General features: G+C 37.4%; 1 protein-coding gene across 1 annotated transcript in view; it reads left to right on the forward strand.

Annotated features, from left to right (window-relative positions):
* Positions 1 to 20,158, forward strand: part of ZMPSTE24 (zinc metallopeptidase STE24) — a 53,734-nt gene that overhangs the window by 16,268 nt on the left and 17,308 nt on the right. Inside the window, exons 4-6 of the mRNA XM_051987774.1 lie at positions 3,977 to 4,093; positions 5,138 to 5,290; positions 12,258 to 12,399. Of these exons, the coding sequence (XP_051843734.1) occupies positions 3,977 to 4,093; positions 5,138 to 5,290; positions 12,258 to 12,399 (412 nt within the window). The remainder of the gene's footprint in view (positions 1 to 3,976; positions 4,094 to 5,137; positions 5,291 to 12,257; positions 12,400 to 20,158) is intronic.

Raw genomic sequence — 20,158 nt, forward strand, 5'->3', positions numbered from 1 at the left:
TTATTGTAAATCTTGTTGGTAATTAAATTGTTCATTATTTATAGTTAGTACCTTGCATGGATTGATAGTGGCATGTAGAGTATTTTGCCATGAAATAACTGTTTGAATTAGCTTTGCACCATAGCTGTGCAGGGATATGGGATTCAGTCTGGAGTAAAATGGGAGGAATTCTTGGAGGAAGGAACCTCCTGGAACAGAAGCAGATCTTCCCCTGCAGATTCACACTGGGATTCAGGAAGGAGTGACTCAAAGGGCTTGTAAGCCCAGCTTGTGGATTACAGCAGCCATGAGAGCGCAGGGTCATTGCTGTAGAACTAGAAGGCTTCTCAGCAGTCATGTGGTCAAACCCACACATCTTACACTTGAGGAAACTGAGGGCCAGAAAGGCTAAGTGCTTTGGCTGCTGTCCCATAAGTTTTGAATTCTGATCCTTAGACTCCAAATTCAGTGCCCTTTGCTGTATCATGGAGCCTTCCTATGGCACTAAGGAAGTCCCATTAGCAACAGAGGCAGCTGTTTCTTATCAGTCTTTGTCACTTTCAGAAGCTAGACATTCATGGACTGGGTCAGAGGACATACTTGAACTTAGGAATCCAAGGACAAAGAGAATGAAGAGATTATTGAACCACTTAGCAGAAGTGGTATCAGAGTCATATAATTCTGCAACCACTTTGCAATTCAGTTTTAACTCTACAGAAAAGAAATACAGAGGTTTATTCATTTGGCATTGTGGGCAAATTTCTGTCTATCATAGCAATTCTTGTGCAACACTGCGGGTTCAGATCTGAATGCATACTCTTTCCCTGATCTCATCAGAATTATTATACTAGGAGAGAAGGCAATGATAGGGGATGGAAGAGGAAAAACTCCCGAGTTAAGATGTTAAATATTTCTTTTTTTTCCTTGAATACCATTTTATTTTTTCAATTATATTTAAAGATAGTTTCCAGCAATCATTTTTGTAAGATTTTAAACTCTAGATGTTTTCTTCTCCCTCCTCCCAAGACAGCAAACAACCAGATATAGATTATACATGTATGGTCATGTTGTGAAAGAAAAAAATCAAAAGGGTAAAAACCATGACAAAGAAAAAGCAAACCAAAAAAAGGTGAAAATAGTATGCTTGGATCTGCATTCAGGCTCTACAATTCTTTTTTCTGGATGCAGGTGGTGTTTTTCATCTCAAGTCTATTGGAGTAAACATTAAATATATTGACTGGAATGAATAAAAACATTATTAACTTTGTAAAGATAGTGTGCACACACATATATATTTAAATATAGATATGAGCATACCTAGATATGAGGAAATAGTGATAATATTCATATTTCCAGTATAATACAAATGCTGAGTTTATAATGTCATCTTATTTTTGTAAAACAAAGAACTAACCCTGAAGACATTCTTGTGGGCAAAGTTGGGAGCAGTTGGTTTTTTTTTTTTTTTTTTTAATCTTCCCTAAATAGGTATCTTCAAGCCACTTTCTCAGAAAGGAAGAGCAGAAATATTTTAACAGAGGAAGAGGATTTAAAATACCTGTTCCCTTGCTAATATACTTAGGCTTTTAATAAGAGAGGGCTACTGACAGTAATGTTTCACATTTCTATTTTAAGTAGTAATTGATAGAAATAACATCTGGGGAACTGCCTCTTCTCTTAGTAAGGTCACAGTTGCAGAAACAAAGGTTTTTATAGCAAGACAGGATATTAGAAAAAGCAATAAGATGTGCAGTTTTTGTTGACAGAATTAAAAGGGATCTTTTCAGATGGAAGAGGGTGTGCATTTGCATTACTTAATATGAGCTAGTGTATATGTGCGTCCCTCTGTCCAGGACAGGACTACTGCAGCAAGATCTTAGGTAAAGTGACCTCTTAAGTAATGAGGTTCATTGATCACTTTTTAAAAAAAATCACTTTCTTAATTAATTATCTTTAACTCTTGTTTATCTTAAGCTAACTTGTATTGAGGCATGTTGAAATAGGCTTTATTAGTACTGCAAGTACACATTTTCAGAAGGAGCCCTCTTTATTTGTGAAGCAAATGTATATCTATGCATGTGTATGTCTGTATATATATGTGCATGTGTGTGTGTTTGTGTGTGTATAAAAACACATTTGTACACACACATTTTTGCATCTCAGGGATCAAAATTAGAAAAAAAATTCTCCTGCTGCTGCTAGAGAAATAAATATTTAACAAGGATTTATTAAGTACCTACTATGTAAATTGCCAGGCATTTTATAAATATTATCACATTTGATCCTCACAACAACCATGCGAGATAGGTGCTATTGTTATCCCCCTTTCACAGGGAGTGGCTGAGGCATTCAAAGGATACATGATTTGTCCAAAGTTACCCACCTAGTTCCTGAGCAGTCTGGGGCTGGATTTGAACTTAGGTCTTTCTGATTCTCAGTGCTCTATCCACTAACACCCAGTGGCTGTGGGTATGTGGGCTGGCTGCTGTGTAGAGAATGTGGCAATGCCATGGAAGCGCTTTGCTACCCTGTTGGCATGCCAGGTTAGGGACACAGCTGTAACCAGACCTTGAGTCTGCGTGTCCCTCCTTTAGTCTCAGAGAGAGCGAGCTTCCTTTTTAAACTTACATTCCTCACCTGTATTAGTGACCACCTCATTCTTGTTGCCTCTTGAGTTTGCTTTTCCGACTCTGGACTACTCTTTTCAGCCCCCTTTGCCAATTTCTTTTCTTCTTTGCCTCTCCCAGGTGTGAAGCTCTGCCCTCAGTTCTTTTCTTTCCACTCTGACAATCTCATCCACTTCCTTTTACTATAACTGGCTTTACTGTATTACCTCCTATATCTTTATCTCCAACCTATCTCAGTTCTGAACTGTAGGAAGAGGATTCTGAAGGGAAAAGATGGGGGAGGGCAGGCTTCCAGGCGTGGAGGAGGCTTTGATAAGAACTTAAGAGAAAAGCAGTGGAGGCCTGAACAAGAGTGAGAGAGCTATGAGTAAGTGGAAAGAAGGGGACATGTATAGGAGGTATTACGGAGGTAAAATTACTTGTATTTAGCAACTGATTGGATGGTGGAAGCAGATTGTTGAGGAAATGACTCCAAGGTTTTGTCCCTTGGAAACCAGTAGCAAGGACCATATTCCTGTCAGTAGAAACAGGGAATTGGAGAAAGTTACTCACTTAGCAGAGAATAGGAACATGGAGTGACAGTAGGATATAAAGATGTAAGTACACAGCAGACAATTTAAAATGAAAGATTTACACTAAGGAAAATTGAAGGGCACATAGTTAGATTTGGACTTCTTTGTGTAGAAGTGTTGTTGAACCATGGAAAAGATTAGAGCATGCAGAGAAAAAGAATGGGGCCTGGACCAGAGCCTTGGGAGACATCCTCTCTCAGGTAGTAGCAAAAGGAAGATGAACTAGCAAAAGATACTAAGAAGACCAGTCAGTGGAGAAAGAGAAGAGAGAAATCTGGGGAGGAAAACCTCTCCTGGAGAAGGAGGTATTAAAGATTGCAGAAAAGTTAATGGAAAATGAGGGCAGAATGAGCATAGGATTTAGGTAATATTTGGTGACCTTTTTGGAATAGAGTAGGAAGAAAAGTTGCAAAGGATCTATAAGAAGCAAAATGATTAGGGAAATGGCAGAAGGAGTAGATTGTGGTTTGGTTTGTTTTTTCCCCTGGAATTTTAGCTTTGAAAGAGTGGAGAAATATATAGAAGTGGTGTGAAGAGATAAGAAGGTCAAGGAAAGTTTGAGAACTGAGGAGAGCATCAAAGAGAGAGCCAAAGGGTAGGAGAGACTGCATTTAGCAGGGACTGGAAATGATTGTTGCAGAAAATTCCCAAAGGAGAAGGGAGGGTTTAGACTTGAGAACAGAAGTGAAGCGATTGAACTATAGCAAGGAGAAAAAGACCATCTTGTTTTCTGAGACGAGGGCAACTTTGATGTTACTTTGTAGAAATAAATAATATGTCTTTTCATATTGTCTTTAGATCACTCATTCCTTGATGTTCCTGTTTTTGGCCACACTCTTCAGTGCCCTCACTGGCTTGCCTTGGAGTATTTACAATACATTTGTCATTGAAGAAAAGCATGGTTTCAATCAACAGGTATTGTAGAATGCACTGACACTATTCGTTGTCATGTGAAGATGACTTTTTTTCTCATTCTGTCATGCCAGGGGCTTCTACTTTTGCTTATATACATCCATTACTTAACTTATTCATGTCACTTCTATTTACTTCAATGTTTTGAGAAAAATGCATAGTTGGTGAAACAGACAGTGAAGTTTTCTGATTTTTTTTCTGTAAGAACTTTTTGTATTAATACAAATAATTATATTAATTGTAATACAAATATTTCTCAGGTGATGAATTTCAAACTAGTTCTTTTAAAGGTGTGAGGGACAAAAGTTGGATAGGTATATAAAATAGATATATAAATCAGACATTTACTGATAACAAATAAATCATAATAAACCACAGTTTAAGGAGCTGGGCTCTAGAACTAGCCCTCTTTGAGTTTTATTATTGGTTAATGAGTCTACACCCCAGAACTGTTGAGGTGGCATCCCCTCTTATAACACCACTACAAATAAAGAAGTGACCTCAGGAAGGAAGGAACATTCAGAACTGAATCCCAAGGCTTCTTCCTTCCATGTTTTAAAAAAGGTCACCTTTAATTACAGTCATTCTAGTTAGTGATATTTATAAAGAGAAAAGGGATTACTACCCAGGAGGTTGCGGGTACTTAGCTTTAGAGTAAAGCAAGATCATTGTATCTAATTTTTTTTTTTTTTAATGTATTTCATTGATTCTGGATTTCAGGGGTATGGGCATTACTTGTAGAAAATTTTAAGACGTTCTATTGGAAGAAATATTTAGCCTCTGATGGCCTACATTGTGCTCTAAGTTAGACTATTCCTCAGACAAGGGTGGTTCTCCTTTAGGCCAGAAGCTTCTCCGGTTGGTAGGACCTTCCAGAACTTGTGTTTTCCTGTCATGGTCTTAATTAAAAACTTAGGGCTATTTTAACAATTCAGGGAGTCATTGGAGTAGGACTTGAGTGGAAAAGTTATTGGCAATATTTTAAACAAATGGTTGTACTCAGTTGGCTATTTAAAGTAACAGCTTTTTGTCATTTCTTTTTTTTAGACTTTTGGATTCTTCATGAAAGATTCTGTCAAGAAATTTATTGTGACTCAATGTATTTTATTGCCTGTTTCTTCACTTCTGCTTTATATCATTAAAATTGGAGGTGACTATTTTTTCATCTATGCCTGGCTGTTCACATTAATTGTTTCTTTGGTGAGTAAAGTTTCTCTTTATTTTGAGAGTAATATTTAATGTGATTGCATTAAAAAAAATTAAAGTTTTATATTTTATTCTGAATTTGACAAGTACTTCCTAGAGATAACATTTCTATATATGCAATTACAAATATTTACTATGTACAACTTGCTTTTTTAAAAGTATTTTATTAGTGGATTATTATTTTTTTAAAGCCTAAAAAAGATTTTGTTTGTTTTTATTTAAAAAAACAATTAAAAAAAAAGAATACAAAACAAAATGGAATAAAAGAAAACATTGTCATGTGCCCAGCAGAACATCAGGGAAGATTCAAAATATATGACAACAAATTACTAGGCCAAGAAAGTATATATATTAATAGAAGAAATTTTATTCATGAGTGTCCATCTTTTCTTTACTTCTTGCATATTGCTGTTTTGTTTCTCTGCTTGTGTGTCTATTTTTTACTTCATTCTTTTTTTCCCCTCTTTCATTTCCCCTTTCTCCTGTGCCCCCAAGTAGAATGTAATTAAAGGATTTATTTATATCTATCTATATAGATATATATGTACATACACATATATACCCCACCCCCATCCCCTATACACACACATATTTTTCCTATCCCTGCTGACTCATTACTTTAATTCTGCTCCTTAATTTGCCTTGCTATTACTTAATCTCTTGCCACTCATGGATCCTTCTCTTGTCTTCTTCCTTCACTCTTTGCTTCTTTGTCCACCCATTTTTCCTCACTTATTTCTTCATCGTGTATATGTAATGTTGCCTTTTTAATTCATTCCCAATGTGAGTAGTTTTTCCGTACTACAAGCCCTTCCCCCCACCCTCCCACAGTGCCTCTGTCTATTCTTCTTTAGTACTCATTTGTAGAACACAATTACTATTTTTACCTTAACTCTGCCCCATTCTTTCTTTTGAGCTATCCTATTGTTGATGTCAGTCTTAAACATATAGTATACATTTCCCATATAAAGCACCATAAAACAATTTGTCCATGTTGAATTCCTTGAATTAATCTTTGATATTGGCTCTTATATTTCAAATTTTCTATTAAGTTCAGGTTTGATTGATAGAAAGTCTTGAAAATCTGTACTTTTGTTGAATGTCCATTTTTTTCCTCATTCAGTATTATAGATAATTTTGCTGAGTATGACATTTTTGATTGCAGGCCTTGTTCTTTTGATGGTCGCTAGATTTGATTCTAGTTCCTGTGGTCTTTTATTGTGGCTGCTGCTAAGTCCTGTATAATTCTAATTATAGCTCCAGTATATTTGAATTGGGTTTTTTTTCTTTCTTTCTTGCAAAATTTTCTTTTTGATCTGGTGGTTTTGAAATTTGGCAATAATATTCCTATGTGTTTTCCACAAAGGATCGTGTTGAGGTGGTGATTGATTGATTTTTTTTTTTTCCTATTTCTACTTTCCCCTCATGTTCTATCTCCAGGACAATTTTCTTGAATTATTTCTTGCATTATTGTGTCATGGTTCTTTTTTTGGTCACAACTTTCAGTCAGTCCAATTATTCTTATGTTTTTTCTTCTTGGTCTGTTCTCCAGATTTGTTGTTTTTCTTGTAGGATGTTTCGCTTCTCCTTGCCAGATTCTAATTTTCAAAGAGTTATTTTCATCTTTGAGACTTTGTATCTTTGTATCTCCTTTTCTAGTTGGCTAACCTTTTTTCCCCCATAATCTTCTTCTTTTTCTTGAATTTTTTTTTTTTTGGTCAATGTCTCATTTGATTTTTGAGTTCTTCTATGAATTCTCTGGGCAGAAAGCCATTTCTTTGGGATAGAAGCTTTTTTTACTTCAGAGTCCTCCTCTGAAGATGAACCCCAGTCTTCCCTGTCTCCATAGTAAATTTCTATGGTGGAATTCTTTTTTGTTGGCTCTTTTTTTTTAAACAAGAAGTATTAATGTAAACACCTGTAACTGTGGGGTGAGGGGGGAATGGTGCTTCAAGTTTTACTTCAGCTCTCCTCCTAATAAATTATTTTTTTAAATAATGTTTTTATTTTTTCTCAACTGTGTGTAAAAATAATTTTTTTAAAAATTATTTTTGAGTTTCAAATTCCTTCCCCCCTATTTGAGAAGGGAAGCACCTTGATATAGATTATACATGTGTAGTCTTGCAAAACATATTTCCATATCAGCCATATTGCAAAAGATGACACCTCTTAAGGAATAGTTAAGATTTGTTAATCTTATTTATTATTATTATTATCATATAATATATAATAAATAATATTATTATTAATAAGATTTATTAAATAGCCCTCTTAACTCATGTTTGTATATAACACTAAGATTACCACAACTCATCTTAGAATTTTAAAAACTTTCTGTTAACTTTTGCTGTTAGGTCTTTTTTTTTTTTCTAGCTAGGAGGACAAGCCAGTAAAAAAAAAAGTCATGTAGAATTTGAGGGAGGGCAAAGTAACAACAAGAAAGAGTCGTTAAGTGTCAGATGCTGAATAGAGAGGAAGAGGACCGAGAATATGGCTATTTAGATTTGGCAACTAAGAGATCTTGGGTGACTTCAGGGAAAGCTCTTTTAGTTGAGTGATAAAAAGAAAAGCCAGTTTGGACAGGAGTACGGCATAAGTAAGTAGTGAGGTAGAAGATCACTTCAGGCTTTCTGTACCTAGAACCTGAGATAGGCTGAGGAATGGACAGGAGGATGGGGGAGAAGAGCACAGAAGTAGCCAGCACATATCCATCAAGATAGCTTTCACATGCATCCATATGACCACCCAATCACACTCTTTGCAGCCTACTTTCTCACTAGTACCCTTCATCTAGTCTGTTTCAGTTGAACTGACCTACTTCTTATTCTCCAATACACCATGAAAGTTTCCCCCATGAAGCCTTCCTTCCTGCTGTGAAACATCCTTCTGTCGCATGTAATTGCAACTGCAATATGACGTCTATTGTTAAATCATTTTTATTTAGAGTCATGAAATATTAGAGCCGTGGAAGTGACTTTAGCCATTATAATGATGGCTTCCTGATACTTTATAAAAATTAAGAGACTGTAGAGGCCATTTCGTTCAAGCTCTTCATTTTATAGGTGAAGAAGAGCAGATAGGGAAGCAGAGAGCTTTTCCCACACAGCTCTTCGGTGGCAGAGCTAGATTTTTAAACCTTGGATTTGTGACTCTTGAATCTGTTGTTTTTTTCCACTGAGTCTTGCTGCTCTCAGTATTCTTGTATTGCTTTACTTGAAATATGGTTCTCATCTCCTCAGCCAGATTATCCTTAGGATTTCTGTAGCCTATACTCCTTCCCCAAGTTCCTGGCAAGGTATTGTGTGATTGAAGGGGGAGAATATAATAGAGAATCACTTGTTTTCTCTTTCCCTTTCCACTGTGCACTTCTCCATCATCAGGCTTGGAAACATCTGCAGTACTAGAGAGATAGGAAAGATGTTTCTGTATGGTACTGAGATTTTGCACAACCAGTGCTTGTTTAAGGTATGGTTAAATCTGAAAACAGTGGTAGCCCTAAACTAGTCTTTATAATAGATAGTCTTGAGCATTGCTAAAAACATTTATAATATTTATATATATAAACAAAAAATAAAAAAAAAAAACATTTAACATACATAAGTAAATACTTATGAGCTTCCTTTGACTAAAATACTATAAAGTTCAGTGACACACTGGAAATATGATCTCCAAAGTCTAGACTGGCCCGTGATTAAGTGAACACATAATGCATTTCAGCTTCTGCTTGGGCTCTCATTAGGAGACCATAGTCAGGTATAGGGTGGTCACATGTAAAAGTAGACTGCTTGCAGAAAATATCTCAGGGCTACTGCTAACTGCTGGATTCCTGATTCATTGTAAGACTCTGCCATATGCCCTGGATGGCAGCCTGTTTTTGGCACACATTGTGGTCCATCTCTTGGCTTTTGCACATTGCACTTTCCCTCTCTATTCCAGACTGATTTACCCTAGAGACCAACTATGTCCCTGCTTTATTGTTACTGTTGTGATTACCACTGGGCTGCAATAGTCCCACCCAGACTAATCACTAAAGAACTATAAAGCTATAAGATGAGAGATCTCATCTTAATTTTGGAGCAGTTTTAATATTGTCCCCATGAATCCTAATAAATATAGTGGATTCACCAGATTGGCTGAATGTGGCCAGCATCCTTATTTCCTCTGGGTTGAAACATAAACTACTCTGCTTGGCATTTAAAACCATATATTGTCTGGCTCTCACCTTTCTAGATGTTTCATATTATTCCCTTCCACATACTCATCATTGCAGTCCTATTAGACTGCTAGCTAGCCCTTCCCTGAATTCAGTATCCTTTCTCCTGTGCACCTCAAACCTCATAGAATCCCCAACTTCTTTTAATCTCAGCTTGAAGTCCTCTTCAAACCCTATGACACATTTGTAATATGGGGAGCAATAGCACCAGGAGACAGACCAGCAAGACACTTGACCAGGAGTTCCTTGTAAAGGTTTCTAGTTTCCTTGGAACCAGTGATCCACTTTTTCAAGTATTAAAAAACAAAGAACACATTTCAATGATTGTTGGTTCCATATTAATTTTTTTACCTATCTCAAATACAGTAATCTAATACAATATTTCATTGTGAGTGTCATATATTTACATGGTAGGACATTGTACTCATTTACTTACCTAAAAAATAGTTGCAGGGATGTCAGAACCATGGTTGCACTTGCAAGTATTTATTGTATTTTTGTCAAGAAAAGGTGAAATAACTGATTAAATAACTAATATTTATAATCAGTTATAAATTAACTGATAATTTATCTGATAAAATAACTTGCTCTTGGGCAGAATTTTTTTTGGCTACTTGAACTCTAAGGAGGATAGTATATCATTTATTCATTTGGGTTTCTTTGTAGTCAAAGTGCCAAGAAGGAAGTCTGGGACATCTGAAAAATACATTTCATTTCGGATAGAAAGAGTAAGGAATGAGAACACCTACTTTAACAGCCTGACTCTTATTTATGACTTCTTATCTTTAGTAAATCCTTTGACCCTTGGAGTTTCAGATTCCCCATTTGTAAAGTTGGAGGTTGGACTTGATTTCCAAATTGCCTTCCTATTCTGATAATGTATTATGAATCATTCATTAAGTACTTACTATATTTACAGGGATAGGGACTGAAGATAAAAATTTAGTTGTAAATATATTATTGTATAGGAATTTACAGTCTGATTATGGGAAGGGCACATACCTATAAGTTATAGTACCAGAACTCTGGTGGAATATACTAGAGGCTTCTCAAATGCAGTGTTTCCAAATTCATTTCTTAACCTCTAAAATTCAACTTTCTTCCCAACCTTCATTTTTCTGTTAAAGCCACTCCTATCTTTTCTGTTCATAACCTTAGAGTCATCTCTGATTTTTTTTCTTCTTCCTTGCCCCATGTCTAATCAATTTTTGAGTTTAATCTAGTCTGTACCTCTGTAATGATCCCTTTTTTTCCCCTTAATAATAGCTTTTTATTTTCAAAATATATGCAGATAGTTTTCAACACTTGCCCTCGCAAAACCTTGTTCCAAACTTTTCTCCCTTCCAATATATGTTAAACATGTATAGTTCTTCTATATACATTTCTACATTTATCATGTTGCACCAGAAAAACAGATCAAAAAGAAAAAAAATGAGAAAGGAAAAAAGCAAGTGCCCCCCCCCCCAAAAAAAAAAAAAAAAGATGAAAATAATTATGCTGGGTTCAACATTTAGTCCCCACAGTCCTCTTTCTGGATACAGATTGCTCTCTCTACATCACAAGTCTATTGTGATCCCCTTTTCTTTACTCAAGTAACTATCACTCTGGTTCCAGCCTTTATCATCTCTAGTCTGGTTTATTGCAATGGCCTCCTGCTTGGTGTCCCTAATTCCATTTTCTCCCTTCTTCAATCTGTCCCTACATATAGCTGTTCAACTATCCTTTCCTCTAAGCTTCAGAACCTTTCAGTTACTCCTCATTGTTGAGAAAAACAATTTGCTTAGCAATTAGGATCCTCAGTAGTTCGATTCCTTCCTGCTTTGCTATCTTGATTTCCTTTGCCATTCTTTGCTAAGTCTACATTCCAACCGAACTAGATAATCATTTCCTAAATTCATTCCATCTCTACTTATTTGCCTTTTCATGAACAATTCCTCCTTTGTCTAGAATATAATTTCTTCTCAACTCTTCTCCTCAGAATCAGTTTCCCTTAAGAGCCCAATTCTCTGTGAAGTTTTCTCTAATCAATCTATTTACCCCAGGTTTTAGTGTTCTCTCTCTCCCTCAGATTCCCTTGTCTTTTACTCATTTGTGTACATATAGATTCTCTTCCTTGCTCCCCTTTGCAAGCTCTTTAAGAACAGGAACTAATTTTTTTTTGGTCATACTTTTAGCTAGTATATTAAGTAGGAAGGCACTTAAAATTTATTCAGTTAAGTTTTATGGCACAAAGTATAATGGAAACTGTAAGAAGACAAAGATTCTTTTTCTTTAGGCTAGAAAGATCACTTCATGGAGAAAGATACTCATGAGGTAGGTCTTGAAGGGAAGAAGGAGCTTCATCAGATTGGAATGGGAGGCAAGCCCTTGCATGTATGGCAGTAAACTAAGCAGAAGCCCAGAGATGGAAGAAGCCATTATCAAAGTATGAGAGGAAAGTAGGAAGGGAAATTGGAGGAGATCAGGTTCTGGGAGCTTACACTTTGTTAAGCAGATTTTTGGGAGAGGAGGAAAGTGATCAGACTTGTCCATTAAGGAAAGTCCTCGGATTGTGTGAGAAGATTGGCTTGGAGCAGTTGGTAGGAGGGAGAGATAGGGGGTACATTTGTCACAGAACTCTGGTCAGAGGGACCAGGGAGCTGTGCCAAAACCCAGATCATTTCTGGGTACCTAGGCACACTTTATAAACCTGTCCATGCTCTTCCTTCAGGAAACTTCTTAGAGATTGTTCTCACTTTTACATTTCAGGTACTTGTCACCATCTATGCTGACTACATCGCCCCTTTGTTTGATAAATTCATTCCTTTGCCTGAAGGAACCCTTAAAGAAGAAATTGAAGTGATGGCAAAGAATATTGACTTTCCTCTGACCAAAGTGTATGTTGTAGAAGGTAAGGCTTTACTGAGGGTAAGAAGTTCTGGCTTTGAGCCTTGTTATTAATGTTCTAAGATGTGTGTGAAGGAAAGTGCAGTATTTGTTTTTACAGTTAAGTGCTGAAATTTGGAAACTTGTGTTTTCTAAGAATGTTAGTTAGGAAGTGTTGTTAGGAAGTAAGTATGTCCAAGACATTTTCATTATATCACTGTAAAATAGTTAGTAGAAGCTTTTTTAATTCCCATTTTACAGATGAAGAAATTACATCTTAAATTAGTATTAACTTGCTAAACCCTACAACTGTTAGTGTTGACATCATGATTCAAACCAGTCTTTTGATCCTAAAATCTCTTTCTCTTGTGTCATACTCCCTCAGTTTCCAACAATAAGAAAATATATCATTTGATTCTCAAAATAATTCCCTAAGGAAGGGAATATAGATATTGTTATCCTCATTGTATAGAAGAAAAACTGAGGTCCAGAGAGGCTGCCATTTAACACAATAAGCGTAGCATATTTTGTGCCGGTTTCTGTCCTTCACATGGAAAGAGTGGCAAGGTAACGCTTCACTGACTTGCCTGCTGATGAAACCTTGGACTGCCCTGGAACTTCACAAAGTCACCGGAGAGAGAACTGAGAGCATGAGCGCTAGTGTGGGCAGAGCAGCCAGAGGCTGGGGTGGGTGGAAGACTTCACATCCTATTCAGACTTACGAGCTGGGTATTTGCTTAATTTCTCTGGGCTTCAATTTTCTCATTTCTACAGTGAGAGAATTGGACTCTGGTAGCAAAGCTCTATATCTGTGATCCTCTCATCTTTGGGATGTCAAGGCTCGGTGTAGTATACCAGTGTACTCTGTATAGTGGGTAGCCATCTGTCAGTCATCTTCCTGTGACTATCATCTAAAGACCCATCCAAACTGACCCCCTCACACCCTTTCACATGCACTTATGATACAGCCCAGTTAGCCTTTTCACTGTGTCTCATACATGGTATACCAGCTGGACTCTGTGCATGGATCATATCCCGGCGTTGCCTTTACCTCTTAAAGTCTCTCTTCCCCCAAGGTTCAGCGCAAGTTCTTGATGCATGAAGCCTTTCCTGATTCTCTAGCTGGTATGGTCAGTTGTTATGGAACCTCCCCCCGTTTCCCCCATTATCTTGTATCTGTTTTGGGGAGGGGGGGAGAGGAGAGGGAGAGGAGCTAGGTTTGCTCCTCCTGGGCAGGAGCTGCTTTGTCTTGTGTCCTTATCTCTTGCCACATTGCCTGTCACTACTTTGCTTTTCAAGATCACACCACGACTAACATTTTGCAGTTGTTCCGTCAAAGGGCAAATTGTCACACTATATCCTTCCTTAAGGATTGCCTTGCTGAAAGAATTTGTTCTTCACATGCATAATGAGCATCATATTGCTTGGTTTCTCAGTGAGTGGGGAAAAGGTAGGAAGAAGGGAAAGAATTTGAAACTCAAAGGAATATTTTTTTAATAGCTTTTTATTTACAAAACATATGCATGGGTAATTTTTCAACATTGACCTTGCAAGACCTTCTGTTCCAACTTTTTCTCTTTTCCTCTCACCTCCTCCCCTAGATGGCAGGTAGTCCCATGCATGTTAAATATGTTAAAGTACATGTTAAATCCAGTATATATATACACATTTATATAGTTATCTTGCTACACAAGAAAAATTGGATATAGAAAGAAAGAAAAACCGAGAAAGAAAACAAAAAAGCAAGCAAACAATAACAGAAAGAGTGGAAATGCTATGTTGTTTTTCCACACTCTGTTCCCACAGTCCTCTCCCTGGGTGTAGATGGCTTTCTTCATTATTGAACAATTGGAACTGTCCTGAATCATCTCATTGTTGAAGAGAGCCACGTCCATCAGAATTGGTCATCATATAGTATTGTTGTTGAAGTATATAATGATCTCCTGGTTCTGCTCATTTCACTCAGCATCACTTCATGTAAGTCTCTCCAGGCCTTTCTGAAGTTTTCCTGATGGTCATTTCTTGCAGAACAATAGTATTCCATAACATTCATATACTGTAATTTATTCAGCCATTCTTCAACTGATGGGCATCCACTCAGTTTCCAGTTTCTAGAAAGGGCCGCTACAAACATTTTTGCACATGTAGGTCCCTTTCCCTTCTTTGTGATGTCTTTGGGATATAAGCCCAGTTGAAACACTGCTGGATCAAAGGATATGCAGTTTGAAAACTTCTTGAGCATATCTCCAAATTGCTCTCCAGAATGGTTGGATCTGTTCCCAATTTCACCAACAATGTTTTACTGTCCCAGTTTTCCCACATCCCCTCCAACATTCATCATTATCTTTTCCTGTCATCTTAGCCAATCTGAGAGGTCTGTAGTGGTATCTCAAAGTTGTCTTAATTTGCATTTCTCTGATCAATAGTGATTTGGAGCACCTCAAAGGAGTATTTTAGAATTTTTAAACTTTTTTTTTAATTTAAAATTTATTTTAAAAAAAGAATATAGTATAATATTTCTGAGAGAATTTGAACCCTGCTCACTTCAGTACTTACTGTGCAACAGATATCTGTTGAATTTCTGCTTTATGTTCAGTATTGTGAGAGAAACAAATACTGAAAGTGGTTCCAATCTTTAAGATATTTATCATATAATTGAGGAGATATAATTTTCACATGAGAAATCATGCCTAAGCATTGATTGGTTGAAGCATTCATAAAGTAGCCCAAGAGGATAGGTAGTGATGGGTCATGTGGTAAAAGGACTGTAGGACATTCCAACAAAGAGAGCAGCATAGAGAAGTTCAGGAGGTGGGAGTGAGCAGTGCCTGCAGTCATATGTCCATCTCTGTTGGCCCTTATTCCAGGTCTTGTTCCTCTTTAGAGGGCCATCTGCAGTTTGTCTGCTCATTGATAGCACTGCTCCAGTTACCAGTCATCTCAGTTGTCAACTCTAACGGCTTCTTTTCGACTCTGGCCCTGCTCGGCCTTCCTGCAGCTTCTGACCCTCTCAATCTTCCTGGCACTCCTCTGCTGTGCATTCTCCCTATCCAACAGCTCTTTTTCTCTTCTTTTGATGGTTCTTTATCCAGGTTAACTGTGGGCCCAGGAGGCCGGGGGTTGTTAGCATCTCTTTTTAGATGATTTTCAGTTTTATTTGTCCAGCTCAGACCTATCTTTCCTCCAAACTCTCCCTTCTTTCTAATTTGTTTATTACTGTTGACTTCCTTAGTTTTGCCATCTAAATATCATCTTTGATTCCTTCATCTCTTACCTCCCATGTCTAATCAGTTGTCAAGTTGTATCATTTGTACTTTGTCATATCTCTTGAATATATCTTTATATTCAGAGACTTGTAGTCCTCTGAAACTGCAGTCACCTTGGTGTAGGTCCAGATGACCTTATACCTAGACCCTTGCCTTAACCGCTAGTGGGTTTGTTTGCCACAAGACTACCACTCTACTTCATCCTCTATTTCCTGTCAGAGTGATCTTCCTAAAGTGCAATTCTGGTCTTGTCATCTCCCTACTCAGTCAGTGCAGGTGGCTCCATTTTTCCTTCTCAAATAAAACATCCTTCCTTTGGCTTACAAGTCCTTTATACCCTGGCCCCTGTCTTCCTTTCCAGCCTTCTTGTCCCTCACTCCCCTCCACATACTTGGTGTTCCAGTGCCATCAGCCTCCTAGGTATTGCTCACACAAGACTCTTCACGTCAAAGGTTTCACTGGTTTTCCTAAACTCTCCCAGGCATTCTCTTCTTCCTCTCTACCTCCTGGCTCCCCTGGCTCCCTTCAGGTATTGCCTAAAATCTTAGCTTCTGCAACAAGCCTTTCCAAATCCTCCTCAATGCTAGTACCTTCCTTCTGCTCATTCTCTCCAGTTCTTCTGTCTTAGCTTGTTTGTACAGAGTTGTTTCTGTTGTTTCCTGATGCTATATTGTGGCACCTAGAGATCTAGGAGTGTTTTAGCTTTCTTTGTATCCTAGCCTATACAGAGTAGATACTTAATAAATGCTGGTTGACTGATTTGGTAAATGTCTTGAAAAGAATAAGAACATTAATGTTTTTGGAGTTGAATTGTCCTGTTTTTCAGGATGATTTTGTGCATTCTTTCACATGGTAAAGATAAAGGCTTCCAGAAAGTAGCCTAGAAAGTCCCTGGTAGGGTAATGGCATATATGGTCATAATACAATATATCCTGTAATATATAGCCTTGTAGTCTAAACCTACATTTAGGACTTTAGAAAATCCACAATTTCATCACTGTGAATACTCTTCTACCAGTATTGATCACAAACCGATTATCAGGAATTTCCTGACTTGTGGCCTAGAGAACTCATCACCTTTTGGTAGTGAAACTTTTTTTTTATGTGTTGATTTAAATTCATTCTCCTTAGATCTTTTTCTGGTATTTTCTGTCCAAAGTCTATTGGAATTGCTTCGGATCACTGAAACACTGAGAAGAATCAAGTCTGTCATAGTTGATCATCACACATTCTTGCTGTTATTATGTACGATGTATCCCCAGTTTTGCTTGTTTTGCTCAGCATCAATTCATGTAAATCTCTTCAGGTCTTTCTGTAATCAGCTCGTTCATCATTTTTTATAGAACAATAATTATTACCTTCATATGTCACAATTTGTTCAGCCATTCCCCAACTGTCAGGCATCCATTCATTTTCCAATTCTATTACAAACACTTATGCACATGTGGGTCCTTTTCCCTTTTTTATGATTTCTTTGGGATACAGGCCCAATAGACACATTGCTGGATTAAAGAGTATGCACAGTTTGATAACCTTTTGGACTTAGCTTCAGATTGCTCTCCAGAATGGCTGGGTTATTTCACATCTCCACCAACAATATATTAGTGTCCCAAGTGATAAAACTTTAAATTGTGCTTTAGATTTATCCCCTGGTAAGGCATGACCGAGTCTGGTGCCCTGGCCTGGTGTTTAAAAACCTAGGATCATAGAAAATCTCAGTAAAGACCATGCAACTTGTTGTTTAGGTTGTGGAGCATTAAGGAACTCTGGGTGAGGAAATTCTTTCTGCAAAAGCAAGTTCTTAGAGCTCTGTCTGAGGATTTCAGAATTTCAGTGCCTCTCTTGGCTCATGGCTAGTGTGCATGTGAGGTGAGACTCACTCTTTCTGACTGCCAGCTGACCTGTGTGACCACGGTCTATGGATTCATGGAACAGCTATATGCGATGCTCTATATACATAGTCTTACTTAGTCCTCACAACCAGAGTGCCACTATTCTGCCTCTTTGTTCCTCTTTGTTCCTCTTTTCCCCTCTAGCTTCCACTCCTGAGCTTTGGTGTACCTAGAACTGTTTTGATGGAACACTTAACTTGCTCTCATATGCTGTAGTGTGTTTTTCAAATGTGAGTTTCTTGTGTATCCACATTGATTATTTTTTGCCCAAATTTACTTTCATACATTACTATCCCTGGCTTATCCTGTCTAGTACTGATACATTTGTCTATAAACACTTGAGTTACTAAGTTTCATTACTGTCATGTCTTAGATTTTGTCCTTTGTGAATTAGGGGACATTTGTATTACTATTCTTATGTCGTAGGATATTCTGGTTTGTTTGGTAACTATGTACTGAACAAACAGCTATGTATAACTGCCAAGCAGACCAGAACACCTACAACTAAAAAGAAAATAAAAACAACAGCATGTTACAACTTTGACGTTTTCTTGCTGTTTACAAAGCATGCGCCAGTTCCAATGATCTTATGAAGAGAGCCATCTACACCCACAGAGAGTTCTGTGGGAACTGAGTGTGAATCACAACATAGTATTTTCACTTCTTTTGTTGTTTGCTTGCTTACACTTTGTTTTCTTTCTCATTCTTTTCCTTCTTGATCTGATTTTTCTTGTGCAGCAAGACATTTGTGGAAATATGTGTATAGGAATTGCACACATTTAATATTATTGGATTACTTGCTATCTTGGGGAGGGAGTGAGGAAAAGGAGGGAGAAAGTTGGAACACAAGGTTTTATAAGGATCAGTAGTAAAAAATTATCCATGCATATATTTTGAAAATAAAAAGTTTTAATTAAAAAACAAAATAAAGCATCAGCCAATAGGGGCATAGACCAAAAATCTTTTTGTTTTTAATTTTTTGCTTAGCTTCATCATATTTTGGGTATCTGTGGACAAGAGGCATTTTAGAACCATATGCTTATCTGAAATGAACGATATTATTTTGCTAAATCATTATAGAGTTTAACCCAAGAAAGTTAGTATGTCATTTTATATTTTGTGATTTTCTTGCCTTTCATTGTCAGCTCATAGATTTATTATAGAAGAGAATGTCTTACAACTCTGAGATCCACTACACACCTGTCAGATTGGCTAAGATGACAGGAAAAAATAATGATGAATGTTTGAGGGGATGCAGGAAAACTGGGAACTGATGCATTGTTGGTGGAGCTGTGAACAAATCCAGCTGTTCTGGAGAGCAATCTGGAATTATGCCCCAAAAGTTACCAAACTGTGCATACCCTTTGATCCAGCAGTGTTACTTCTGGGCTTATATCCCAGAGAGATACTAAAGAAGGGAAAGGGACCTGTATGTACCAAAATGTTTGTGGCAGCCCTGTTTGTAGTGGCTAGAAGCTGGAAAATGAATGGATGCCCATCAATTGGAGAATGGTTGAGTAAATTGTGGTATATGAATGTTATGGAATATTATTGTTCTGTAAGAAATGACTAGCAGGATGATTTCAGAAAGTCTTGGAGAGACTTACATAAACTGATGCTAAGTGAAATGAGCAGAACCAAGAGATCATTATACACTTCAACAACGATACTGTATTAGGATGTATTCTGATGGAAGTGGATTTCTTTGACAAAGAGAAGATCTAATTCAGTTCTAGTTGATCAATGATGGACAGAAGCAGCTACACCCAAAGAAAGAACACTGGGAAATGAATGTAAACTGTTTGCGTTTTTGTTTTTCTTCCCGAGTTATTTTTACCTTCTGAATCCAATTTTTCCTGTGCAATAAGAGAACTGTTGGGTTCTGCACACATATATTGTATCTAGAATATACTATGACATATTTAACATGTATAAAACTGCCTGCCATCTAGAGAAGGAAATAGAGGGAGGGAGGGGAAAAGTCAAAACAGAAGTGAGTTCAAGGGATAATGTAAAAAATTACCCAGGCATGGGTTCTGTCAATAAAAAGTGATAATTATTTAAAAAAAAAAGAAGAGAATGCCTTAGTTTATGTTTCACCTATTTAGACCTTTATTACCTTCTTGTACCTCCCAGCTTGCACAGATGTTCCCGGACTCTCTCCTCCCCTACCCTATATTAATATTACTTACTTATCTCTTAATCTATTAAGTAATCCTTTGGCTTCCACCTCACATGTTTCTGTAGCATGTGGGCAAGAACTCTGGGCATGGACTCAAGACTTATGTTCATATAGTGCCTCAAATAGTAGTGGGGAAATCTACCTGTGTTGTGTTGGCCTCTGTTTGTACATCTGTAAAGTGAGAAAGTGTGGCCTGCTGTGAGGAGCACGAGATGACAGTGACAAAGTCCTTTGCAGGCCTCTATGTGCTACTGCATAAGGCCTGGTCAGTAGCAGCCCTTCACCTGGACTGCCTTTTACATAACAACCCACATGGGCTCTTTCTTAGAATGTGATGTTCAAATAGATGATCCAGGCTGGGCCTCTGCTCTTTGACAGGCTAATCTCATAGCAGCCTAAGCCTGTCTGCCACTGAGCATGTCTGCCAGGCCTTCCAGACTCCCT

This window comes from Antechinus flavipes, chromosome 3 (genome assembly GCF_016432865.1).
Source record: "Antechinus flavipes isolate AdamAnt ecotype Samford, QLD, Australia chromosome 3, AdamAnt_v2, whole genome shotgun sequence".
NCBI lineage: Eukaryota > Metazoa > Chordata > Mammalia > Dasyuromorphia > Dasyuridae > Antechinus > Antechinus flavipes.